We start from the raw sequence: 12,119 nt of genomic DNA, 5'->3' as shown, positions 1-12,119 counted from the left end.
CAGCCAAATCCAGAAGGGAAGCCTGGTCAGGCCAAAACATAGGCATGAAGAGAAAGCCCAAAGAGAAACAGACTGCACCTAAGAACCAGCAGCAAAACATGTCATCATTTAACTGCTGGTTATGTCTGGAACCAATGAGTTAGCTAACATCTCTGTACTTGCAGTCACCAAGGATGTGTGCCAAAGAACTCCATCTCTCTGTTCCTCAGAGCTAGACTGCTTCAAGATGAGAGACAGTCTGAGAAAGGCAAAGACAGATACTGTTGTCTGCCCACACAGATTCCCCAGAGATGTGAAGTATACACCATTTTCAATCCTTTAAATTTTATAAAGCCCTGATGCAAAATAAGGCACAGAAGAAGTCTGCTCTTACAGCTCATCTCTAGCCCAAGTAACACACTCCCAAGTGATGACTTGGTTCTAGCGCAAGGCCTGGGCCTCAAAGCTATGAAGGAGGACACTTTTAAGATGGAGTTGATTTGTGTTGAGGAGTTAAAAAGAATCATTAAGTTGGCTTTTATTATGTCCTATATTCAACTGGGTAGACACACTTAAAAGGACACAGGCATTTAACAAAGATAATGATGTACAACTGCCCTCTGAGTTGGCTGCAAAAGTATTCTTCCCCATCCTGTGTAAGATACACGCTCCTAACAATGGTGACACGTTCAAAATGCATTCAAACGTACCAAAATATATATTCAATTCCTGGTATCTTTTATTAATCCAAAAGAAAACTGACTAAATTTGTACAATATAAGGAAAACAAAAATTAAGATACAATTAAATTACTTACCAATTGCAAAGACATGAGGTGGCATCGTCCCAAGAGATTTTCCTTGATACGACTTGATTGTTTCTGAAGAATATATTTTAGGTATGTCAAAGTATGGGTTCACTGCAATCAGAATGTTGGCGACATATGTCTAAATAGGAAAAGCATAAACATAAAATTTTCCAATTACTGTTTTCATTTAAAACAAGGCTCATAGGAGAAATAAAATATAGCAAATAGATACCTTTGATTCTCTATATAACTAGCACTCCTAAATCTGCATTTCTGCCCGAAACATTCCCTGCTCTACAGGACCCACATTTTTCCAGCCCTTAATAAATATTTATATCTTCTCATCCCATAGGCATCTCAAACTCACCATGTTCAAAGTCAAGATTATCTCTCTTGACCACCCACTGCCTCAAAGGAAATATTCTCCTCCCATATGCTCTCCCATGTTCATGGCATCACCACCAAATCATTGCAGAGAGCTGAGTCTCTAAGCCTCTATCTCAATCGGCTGGCTCTCTGTGGACTCTACTTAAGCAATCTACTCTCCTAGTTCTATTCCTACCACCCAAGTTTTGGTTATTTTTATTCCTCGCCTAGACTACTTTATTCACCCTGCTACCGAAGAGTTGAACAAAGCGCCTAATATCCTTCAAGCCTATCCCCATCATTGAATGCCAAGGATTAATTTAGCTCTGTAATGACCACTTGGTCCCAGATTTTGCAAATAAAATATGCTAACCATTGCCAAGAATATTGACAGGTTAAATGTTCAACGAGCAACTGAAGCTTGCTTTTAAATTTGGAATTTAACTGTGGCTTTCAAAGATCAGGAAAATGCACCAACAGGATTTACAAAATTCCTTGTGGGCAGAAAGAGAGTTGTGGTTTAGCAATTAGTTGTGGTTTACTGGCCAAACTAGGGCATGCAGGACCATATTTTTCTCTTTTCTGCTTCTAGTTGTGGAAGGGAAATGATGTGGAAACCCTAAACTCTCAGACTACTAATCTAAAATTCAGGGAAAGCTCCCAAAAATGTTTCCTGGAGTGGGGTAAAAAATAAGAATTTCCAGATAACAATCTTTCTATGGGAGACAAAAAAAAAGTAACAGATTTTAGTAACCAAAGAATGCTAAATGTGAGTTAGCTATTGTTCTACTCAAATCTAAGGGAGAACAGATAGTTCTGGTAGGTGAGAAATATAAAAATATCAAATTTAAACTCTTATTCCAAATTGCTTCCCTCTCTTACATATATTATAATAATAATGACACCATTTACGTATTGCTGATTTTTAATGGTTTTATAAGTAAAAGGCATAATTGGCTAGGAAAAAACATACCAATCATGGCTTCAGTTAACTTTGAAAATACTGGTTCTCCAAACAGGAGCTGACGATGCCAAACAGCCACTATCTAACAGAGGTCATTTGCCCAACTGCATACATACCTTAGGAAAAGAAGGATCAAAAAAGCTAGGAATAACCCTAAGCACTCAATTTTCCAGAGTGATGTACACAGTATACATGGGAAACAAAAGCTTAAATTTCACTTTTTTCTATCAATCATGCAATTTAGCAAAGACTTAAAGGTCAACCAAACTCAATGTGAAAAACAAAGACAACTAATTTTTTTGAAAGTACAATGAACACTGCTTGTAAACTTGCCGTTATTAATAGCCAGTTGTCAAGTGTAGCTGTCAAGTGTAGCACCACTGTAACATAGCAAGTATTAAAAGACCATGACAATCCCATGGGTGTCAAGCTTTTGTATAAACATCCCAAATAAAAACAAAGTACCTCAATTTTTTAAAAGTATGATTACTCCGAAAATTTTTCATTACTTGACAAACTTCAAGAAAAAGATATTAGGGGCTGGCCCCGTGGCTTAGCGGTTAAGTGCGCGCGCTCCACTACTGGCGGCCCAGGTTCGGATCCTGGGCGTGCACCGACGCACTGCTTCTCCAGCCGTGCTGAGGCCGCGTCCCACATACAGCAACTAGAAGGATATGCACCTATGAAATACAACTATCTACTGGGGCTTTGGGGAAAAAGAGGAGGAGGATTGGCAATAGATGTTAGCTCAGAGCCGGTCTTCCTCAGCAAAAAAAAGGAGGATTAGCATGGATGTTAGCTCAGGGCTGATCTTCCTCACAAAAACAAAAGATATTAAATTTGATCAATTAAATAAGATTGTTCCACCACTACCAAGAGATACAAGACACATAAAGAAAAAATAGTGGCCAGTTCTACTTGAAAGATGATGTTTCCTGGTTATATCCAAATCAACTTTTATTGACTTATTACAAGTTAAACTGCTTTAACAAACCAATTTTTAAAATTTGTATTATTTCAGTACCTAAAACAGCATTTAGCACATATCAAATGCTCAATCCTGCTGACTGAGAGAATTTTGCTTCTAAATATATTTCTAATCAAGAAGAGCACTATTTCAACCTAAATATACTCTTTATTTAGTTGATTTTGAAAAAAATCAAGGAGGAAAGTAAGACTTAATACTGTATAGAACCAAAAGATGGCAAGTGACCTCTTTTGGAAAAGACCAGTTCTATTTCCCAGCTGTCACTACTTAGACAGATGGCAAAGACTAAAGGTAATTTAGTCAGAATCCAGTAAGTACAATTAGGCAAACTGATAGTGATATAAAAGATTAAGACTGTCATCTGATCTAGGAAGTGTCAAAGAAGCCATGTGTTTTCTTCGTTCAAAAATAATGAACAGTCCCATCTTTATTACAGGAGAACTACAGTAGGGTAATTTATCTCCAGCCAACAAGGAATCTACAAGTAGGTCATATTAGAATAAAACCTCGTACGTGCATGTCCATCTGAATGATTTGGTGCAAACCCTATTTACATTAAAAGCATTGTCTTTCATTCTTTAATATTCTGGCTTTTAAGGCAGGTATCAGTCTAGGGCTTAATGCAGTACTGCAGCTCTTTACGCGTGACGGTCAGCGTTTCGGTGCTCTTGATACTTCCTCAGATACTGTCCTCTATCCTAATTCAACTTTTTTCTCATCCAAGTTCTTAATTTCAATATATATTCCTTATAGGCTGCCTTAAACTCTTTGCAGAACAATGTGGAAAGTGAATTAATTAAACAGATCTGCAGACATATAGCAAAAATAAGAAATCAAAACCCAAAACAGTGTTTTTTTTAAATAGTCAAATTGGACATTTTTAAGTCTGAAAAATATCAGACGATGCTCTGAATTCATTGTTTCATTCCACAAATATTTATTAAGTGCCTACTATACACCATGTATGTTCTAAGCCCTGGAGTTAGAGCTGAAAATTAGAAAAAAGTTCTTTTTTTTGTGAGGAAGATCAGGCCTGAGCTAACATCCATGCCAATCCTCCTCTTTTTGCTGAGGAAGACCGGCCCTGAGCTAACATTTATTGCCAATCCTCCTCCTTTTTTTTTTTCCCCTTTATCTCCCCAAAGCCCCAGCAGATAGTTGTACGTCATAGTTGCACATCCTTCTAGTTGCTGTATGTGGGATGCCGCCCCAGCATGGCCCGACAAGCACTGCATCGGTGCGCGCCCGGGACCCGAACCCAGGCCGCCAGTAGTGGAGCACGCACACCCAACCACTAAGCCACGAGGCCAGCCCCAAGAAAACAACTCTTATCCTCATGGAGCTCACACTCTATTCAATAGGCTCAGATCAAGTATGATTTCCTGGTAGAAAATTTCAAGCTCGACCAAATCCAACAGCAGCATGTAAAATAATTATCCCTACAAAAACGTAAACCATAGGTAAAATACTTACATAAATTCTGTCTTTACTGTATCGAACTTTGATATTATGGAGGAGCGTGGCTTCATTTAAATACATTAGTGAACCTGAGACATAAAATTTATAAGTCATTAGATATTTGAAGTAAAAAAGTAAAGTAAAACAATATTGTCTTAATCGGAATCACTTTGATCCAAACTAAAACTCACCACTTAGGTTAGATTTATTTATATGTAAACCCCAAAGGCCCATTTAAAATATATCTAGTTAACATATGTGTTACAGTGATATTTTTAAACAATGAATTTCCAACCAGGTGAGTACCAGGTGAGCACATTCTGATGAAGGTTGGTTAACAAGTCAAGTACAATTCAAACAGAAAGAAAGTACTACTTTTTTGTGTGTGTGTGTGTGAGGAAGATCAGCCCTGAGCTAACATCCATGCTAATCCTCCTCTTTTTGCTGAGGAAGACCGGCCCTGAACTAACATCTATTGCCAATCCTCCTCCTTTTTTCCCCCCAAAGCCCCAGTAGATAGTTGTATGTCACACTTGCACATCCTTCTAGTTGCTGTATGTGGGACACGGCCTCAGCATGGCCGGAGAAGCGGTGCGTCGGTGCACGCCCGAGATCCGAACCTGGGCCGCCAGCAGTGGAGCGCGCGCACTTAACCGCTAAGCCACGGGGACGGCCCAGAAAGTACTACTTTAGATAGTGCTGATCTTAACACACTTTTGACACAACAAAGTGATGACACTAATCTAGTCTCTCAGAATTTTATAAAAAAAAAAACTAAAGATAAAATTTTAGAATGGGAAAGGACCATGAGATCATTCAGTCAGTGCCTCACAACTGATACGATTCAAGAAGAAGAAATTATATCTGTCTTAACCCAGGACATGCAGCTGAGTGATGGCAGGATCAGGGTAGACATCCTGTCTCTCCAACGTCTGCTCTAATATGTCAGAGTATACATCACACTCTGACATACTCTATTGTCCCAGCCCCCAGTCTCCTGAGCTCCATTTCCACACTTCCACCAAACGCTAGAGTAGACAAAACTACTCCTCTTCCCAACCACTTTGTTCCTGTCATTAGCACCACCATTTTTTCAGTCCTCCAGACTGCAAACCTTAGTGGATACTAGGACCATCTTCTCTCTTTCTCCTTGCTCTAAACCAGTTTCCAAGTCTTTATACCATGTAATAAAGTATAGCACAGTACCAGACTCATCGCACGCACTAAAAAATTACCATAATCTGAATCTCTGAAATGTCTCTCTTTTCTTCCCATCTCTACTACCCCATCCCAATTTAGGTCTCATTACTTCTTTTGTAATCATAGTCATTGTCTATCACCCTCAATCTCTCTCTTCTCTAATCCAGACTGCTCAGCACATTAAAATTTAGCTAAAATAGAGCCCTAAAGAAATCTCTCTCCTCCTCAAAAAATATTAGAGGGTCTCCATCAACTACTAAAGTCCATATTCAAGTCTGATATTCAAGGCCCTTATTAAACCTGCATTCAGCTGGCTACTTCATATAATTTTTCACAACTCCCTTTAATATGATCTAAACTTTCAGGCAGACTGAACTATTTGTTAAATCCAAATATCATTCATGCATTAGCAACCCCCTCTACAACTCTAGTGTCAAAAAGCTACCCATCCTTTAAGGTCAGCTCAAAGATGATCTCACAGGTGCTACTTCCTCATTCTCACCACCACCACCACCACCACTAGAACTTTCTTCTTTGTACGTTCTTTATGGAGCTTACCATAGACAACCAGTATTGTGATTAGAATTTTGTATATTTGGTTTTGGCTACTAAACCAGATCCTTGAGGGCAGGACCCTGCTTGATTCATTTGCTTGATCTCTTATTGAAGTTGTGAATGTACACACCTACACCGTATGTATGTCTAACATACAATTTGACATCTAACCAATTCTGTCAGACAAAAGCCTCTGGCTATACTGATCTCAACAAAGACTGCCATGCTTCTACACTCATATAATGCAGCCACTTCACATTCCAAGGACACACGCCTCACTGGTTTTCAATGTCACTTACAGCAGAATAAAACAGAGTAAGAAGTAGGTAGAGCATCCTAAAAGTTGAATGGCAGCTATCCTTTGAATTGAGGAAAGATTTGGAGAGGGTAGGAAGCAGAGGGATATCTAGTTTGGGTTTGGGGTCGCCATCTTTCTATATCCCTGGCTCTTCTTCCACCCTCATCCACCAGGAACCTGGTCTACATGCTGCCTTTTCTTATCCAAAGCACAATGATAACCACTCCCTCATCTCTCCCCTTCCTCTGAACTAGCTGGTTGCATGATCTTCTCTCCGCTTCCCTTAAGTAAGATTCCTAATCCCACAATACAGTTCCCCTGGAAAAGTTAATCATATAAACCTATACTGACGTGTGAATGACTGCTTGCTCTCATTTCTTTACCTCCTTCCACACTTACCACCTACCTTCTCAGCGATATCTGTTAACTAAACCAAATAAATCCCTAACTGGTGAAATATCTGCCAGTGACAATAAAAATATGGACAATATGGACAGGAGGGTCTTCCTCCTCAATCATGCTACTCAGGCTATCCTATTTTCATGAAGACATGGAAAGGGAAAGACAGAGGAAAATATTCACAATTCTCAGTATGCCAGAATGGGAAACGGTACGTCCCAATTGCTTACGCATCCCTAAAGGTACGACCTAGGGATGTTCACAACGGTCTCAGAAATAACTTCTTGCTCCACCTAATTCCCTCCTGCTCCCCTCTCCTAGCAGCCAGCTCTAAGACTACTTGGTTTGACTACTTACAATGCAGGCCTTCATGTAAACTGTTTGCCTTTTATGCCTAATTATTCATAGATTTAACTATACTCAATATTAAAATGTTAAAAACAAGATATAGAATAAAAGAATAAACACATTTGTTTCTTTATAAACTACCTAAGCAGCATTTTGGTGTAATAAATATATACCAAACATACTAAAATTTTCTAATGAAGACTGGGTATGACTTAATTATTAAATTTAGGGATCTGACTTGGGAGTTATCTGAGCATTTAAGATCTTGCTTATTCATTACAGTTCTAATTCACCAAAAGAAAAACAGGAACCCAGAAACAACTTCAACACAGTAGAAGAAGTCAGTCAATTCTACAATTATATTGTTGGAGAGGTCCCATTACTGAAAAAGAGACAGAAGCAGGCAACTTTGGGGATTCTTTCCAGTATTGTAGTCTATACTATTCTCGACTTCTAACGGTGATAATTCATGCAGAATATTATACGCTGTGTAAGTAACAGTAGCTTAAAATCAGCACGAAACAATGCTGGTATTTTAACTACTGACTTCATATCCTTGAATTTTTTTCCTATTCTGGTATTAATACCCAAGAGCCAAGTAAAAAGGCAAAATTAATATACTAATCTCCACACATAAAACCATTCACAGAGAAAACCTACAGCTACAAATAGGTTTGCTATATTTTTTAGGGCACCATCAAAAGACAACTCATGTCTCTGTTTCAACAGAACCTTTATCACGGAGTTCAGAATGTTCTAGAGACATCAGGCTTTCAACCATCACATTATTACCACGAAATAGAGAAGAGGAAGGGATTTTCAAAATATGCACGCGAGTCCCTAAGAAACAATGCCTATGTGTCATCTGGCAGATCACAGTGGTACGGTGGGAAGCCTCATGCAAAAGAACTAATAAGTGATGGAACCGGTTTAGCTGGAAAACCTACATTCTAAATTCAACAACCAAAGCTGTGTTAATGATGTAGTTTCAGAAAAGAGACTTCAAGTAGGCTGCGCTACTGTATGATGAGGATGGTTAACATCCCCAGGTTAACATTTCTGCTGTCTGGCATCACCAAAGAAGACACCTGCAAGAGGCGGCAAATCCACACGAAGCCTAGGAAAACTGAAAGGTCGGACAAGTATATCAAGATGAAACAACCAGAGGGATAACATTTTAAAATATTAATTTAAGAAATGGATTAAAAATAATTTAAAATAATTTATTTTGTTTAGCTACATGTAGATATACAAACCATAAAACGTTATTTTAGTATATGGAAAGGATTAATTCCTAGTTCTGAATACCCTAGCAAGTTTTCACAGAAAACATTTCTCTCTCTTATTTTGGATATGGTAGAATTTCATTCCTTTGGTTTTTTTTTTAATTCTGTTCTGATTACCGTTCAGAAAAATATTATCCCATCAGACAAATTCTCCAGCAATTTTGGAAAGGAATTTCTCAATCTCTATATCTCTCTACACCTACTAATAACAGCTACCATTTATTGAAAGAGAGTTAGAGGTCAGGCACTACGGCAAGCATTTTGAATATATCATCTCTAAGCATGTTAACACACACATTACTCCCACTTTACAGATTAGAAGCCCAAAGAGGAGACACAAACTGCCCACAGGCACACAGCTTCCTAACAGCACAGTCAGAATCTGAACTCAGGCTCTCCCTGAGCCCACAGCTCTCCCATTACTCCACTATTCCACGCTGCCCCCATTTACCAACGGGGATCTTACAGGCTGACTCAAATATAAACTCCAGAGAAAATCAACAAGGACAAATATATTCCTTTCTCTTACCTTTTTTCTTTAAATGGAGAGTTTTTAACGTCATGAAACCCATGACAAATGGACATGATTCTTAAATATTGCCAAATAAAAAAGGAAATACGATTACCACTTAATCTTGAAAATGTCAGAATAAACATGGCCTATTCACTGGATAAAGTCTTTTTTCACCATACATGCTAAGATAGCATTAATTAATATTCCACTGTAATATAATGTCCTGAAATCAATCTTTCAATTAGTACTTATTACAAAGTAGGTTTTTTATGTTTGTTTCCTTCAAACAGTGATATTAAATGGCTCCTCTTGACTCAACTTCCAAATTACTGAACCATATAATACTGCTGTCAAAATCACCTGATTCTAGATGAGACTCTTAAAGATAACTCTTTCAAAACTGTCAGCAGGAGATCTTTAGTTCAGGCTTCATAGTAAATTATTATCATTCCCCACATTTACACAGCTGAGAAAACATTAAGAGGACATTCAATGGACTCTTTCACCAAAGTGCAAATGTGAGATAATAATGAATTTAGGACTTTGAGCTCCTCCATTCACATGAACCTTCATGTCAAAAGGCTACACTTCTTCTGAACCAGTATAGTGTACCTAGTAATGTAACTGCTAATTTATTTTTTGGAGGAACAGTTTCCTTTTCTGCGCTGAGAACTGTTTTTTAACTTGATACTTACAGTTATCTTCCACATCTTTTTTATTGTCCTCTTCTGCAGGGAACACTTGGTTTATGAGAGCCAAAAATGTCTAACAAGCAAAACAAAAGCTCATTAAACTAGAGGCTTATTTATAAATAGTAAGAAAAATAAAGGAGCCTAATTGGTTGCACACATTGTAATAATGGCACAATATGCTCTTCATTAAAATATAATACAAGATCCCACTATTTAACGAGTCACTAACCCAAAAACAGGATAATAATTTTACTCAAATATATTATTCACTATCACCATGAACATGAAATCAATAATGGAAATCAATAAAAAAACATTATATGCTCTAACACCGAGAATGGGACAAAACAAGAAGTATATTAAACTTACATAGGTATGCTATTTAACAACTTATTAAAAAATAGAAATTTTAATGTTATACATACAGCGAAAGTAACATTCAATCAATCATATATACCAACAGAACAGACTATTATGTAATTAATGCTACTGTTTGAGTAAAACATATTAGACACAAATTCTTGTACAGAAATGTGTCAGAAATACAAACAGTACCCAAAGCCATTTGGTCCATAAAATAACAGGTATCATGACTAAGTTTGTATTTATTATATCACTTAAATGCTATGGTAGAAACTCTAGAATTAAGATAGTATCTTGTAAGAAAGAAATGATATCCAACTACATTTAAAGAGAATTAAATTTTATCCATGTCATTCTAACAGTTATCTATAAATTTATACTTCCCAAACAATTACAATTACTCTTGTGGTTAAAGTTTCCATCCATATTAAAAAATCTAAGGAAACACTGTTCAATTATTTTAAAATACTATTCGCAGGTCTGTATATGCATATATATGCAAGAGTATAAGACAAGGCTACTGCTATAATTCACAGAGTAAACTCCAGCCTGCTGGCACTACCTCAATTCAAAGTCACAGCCGACACAGAAAACTTATGCCCTAAAAACTCTGCAAGTTAATTATTTGGGACCTAGTACACATGTTCTTACAGTTACAAATGTGGAAAGGTTTAGAGGACAGATTACAAAATCGGAATGAATCCATGATGTACATTAAGTATATTAATGGTAATGTGAACCAATCCATAATCTATAATAGTGATTCTATAGGGAAATGCCTTCAGAGTAACTATGGACATCCTAGACGAGATGCCCACTTTCACAGCCGTGGCAAGAGGGGCAAGACTCCCCAGACCCCAGGGGCCGGGTCTATCTTGGTGAAAGCCATGTGACATCAGAGGCTCCAGGAGGTCAGAAAACAGGGAGAGGTGGAGGACAAACAGTTCCTAGAAAGGGAAGGTTAAGAGCTACGCTGAAAAGCCAGTAATGAGTCCTAAAAGATAGTTTCTCTCCCTCCTTCTTCATCCCCCAAATGATCACCAGCCCCCATCTTCTTCTCTGCCTTACCACCTGCTCAACGAGAAAGAGAAAATTTGTTTCATTAAGGCAACTGTCTTCTCCTAGAGGGAGGAGGCTTTTTCTCCTATCAAAAGATCACATCACAAAGCACACGTTGATCACCAGCAGTAAACATCTACCACACAGCAAACACAGCACATCAAGCTCCAGTGACAAAACAAACAAATAAAATAGTCCCTGCACTTGAGAAGATTACAGTCTAGTAGACAGGGGGAGAGAAACATAAACATCCCCAATAAAGCATTTCAGGAGACTTAAGTATTTATACCACCCTCGAAAGAAGGAGTAATCAACAGTAAATTCTATTGCCTGGGAGGAGGAGGGAGAGATTGGGTATCTGTGGAAAAACTTCATAAAGAAGGTGACCTCAATCAGAGTCTTGAGAGAGAAAGATTTGCTAAGCAAAGGGCTATGGAGAGTGGCATTCCAGGTAAAAGGAGTACTGTGAGCAACGAGGCAAAGCACCCAACACGACCTGACTCATGGTGTGGGCTTAATAAACACTGGAAGGGAAGGATGGGAGAAGGAGAAACAGACAAGAACAAGCATTGGCAAGAGTATGAGGGAAGACTGCCAGGTGATAAAAGATAAGTAAAGCAGATGGGGAAAAGAAAACGTAGACCCTTGTTTGCTATATTTAGGGCTTAAGCCTGAAGGCCAGTCTGCTGCAAATATGGAATGTGAAATCAATCTGGAGGTTCAAGACAGCATTTTTAGCAGAATAAAAGATATCAGAAAATATTCAAATGCATAGCATGTAGTAAGGATGTCTCATTTGACCAACTCTGTTTCATTTATGAATACACACACACACACATGCA

General features: G+C 38.0%; 1 protein-coding gene across 4 annotated transcripts in view; it reads right to left on the bottom strand.

Annotated features, from left to right (window-relative positions):
* Positions 1-12,119, bottom strand: part of MYO6 (myosin VI) — a 157,643-nt gene that overhangs the window by 81,816 nt on the left and 63,708 nt on the right. For all 4 annotated transcript variants that reach the window (XM_087443791.1, XM_087443792.1, XM_087443793.1 and 1 more), the window contains exons 3-5: positions 9,859-9,928; positions 4,579-4,652; positions 797-926 (exon numbers count right to left, since the gene is read on the bottom strand). In XM_087443791.1, coding sequence (XP_087299917.1) covers positions 797-926; positions 4,579-4,652; positions 9,859-9,928 — 274 coding nt within the window. The remainder of the gene's footprint in view (positions 1-796; positions 927-4,578; positions 4,653-9,858; positions 9,929-12,119) is intronic.

Source organism: Ceratotherium simum, chromosome 19 (assembly GCF_057802395.1).
Source record: "Ceratotherium simum simum isolate JZ-2026a chromosome 19, ASM5780239v1, whole genome shotgun sequence".
Taxonomy (NCBI): domain Eukaryota; kingdom Metazoa; phylum Chordata; class Mammalia; order Perissodactyla; family Rhinocerotidae; genus Ceratotherium; species Ceratotherium simum.
This window is presented reverse-complemented; position numbering and strand designations above follow the sequence as displayed.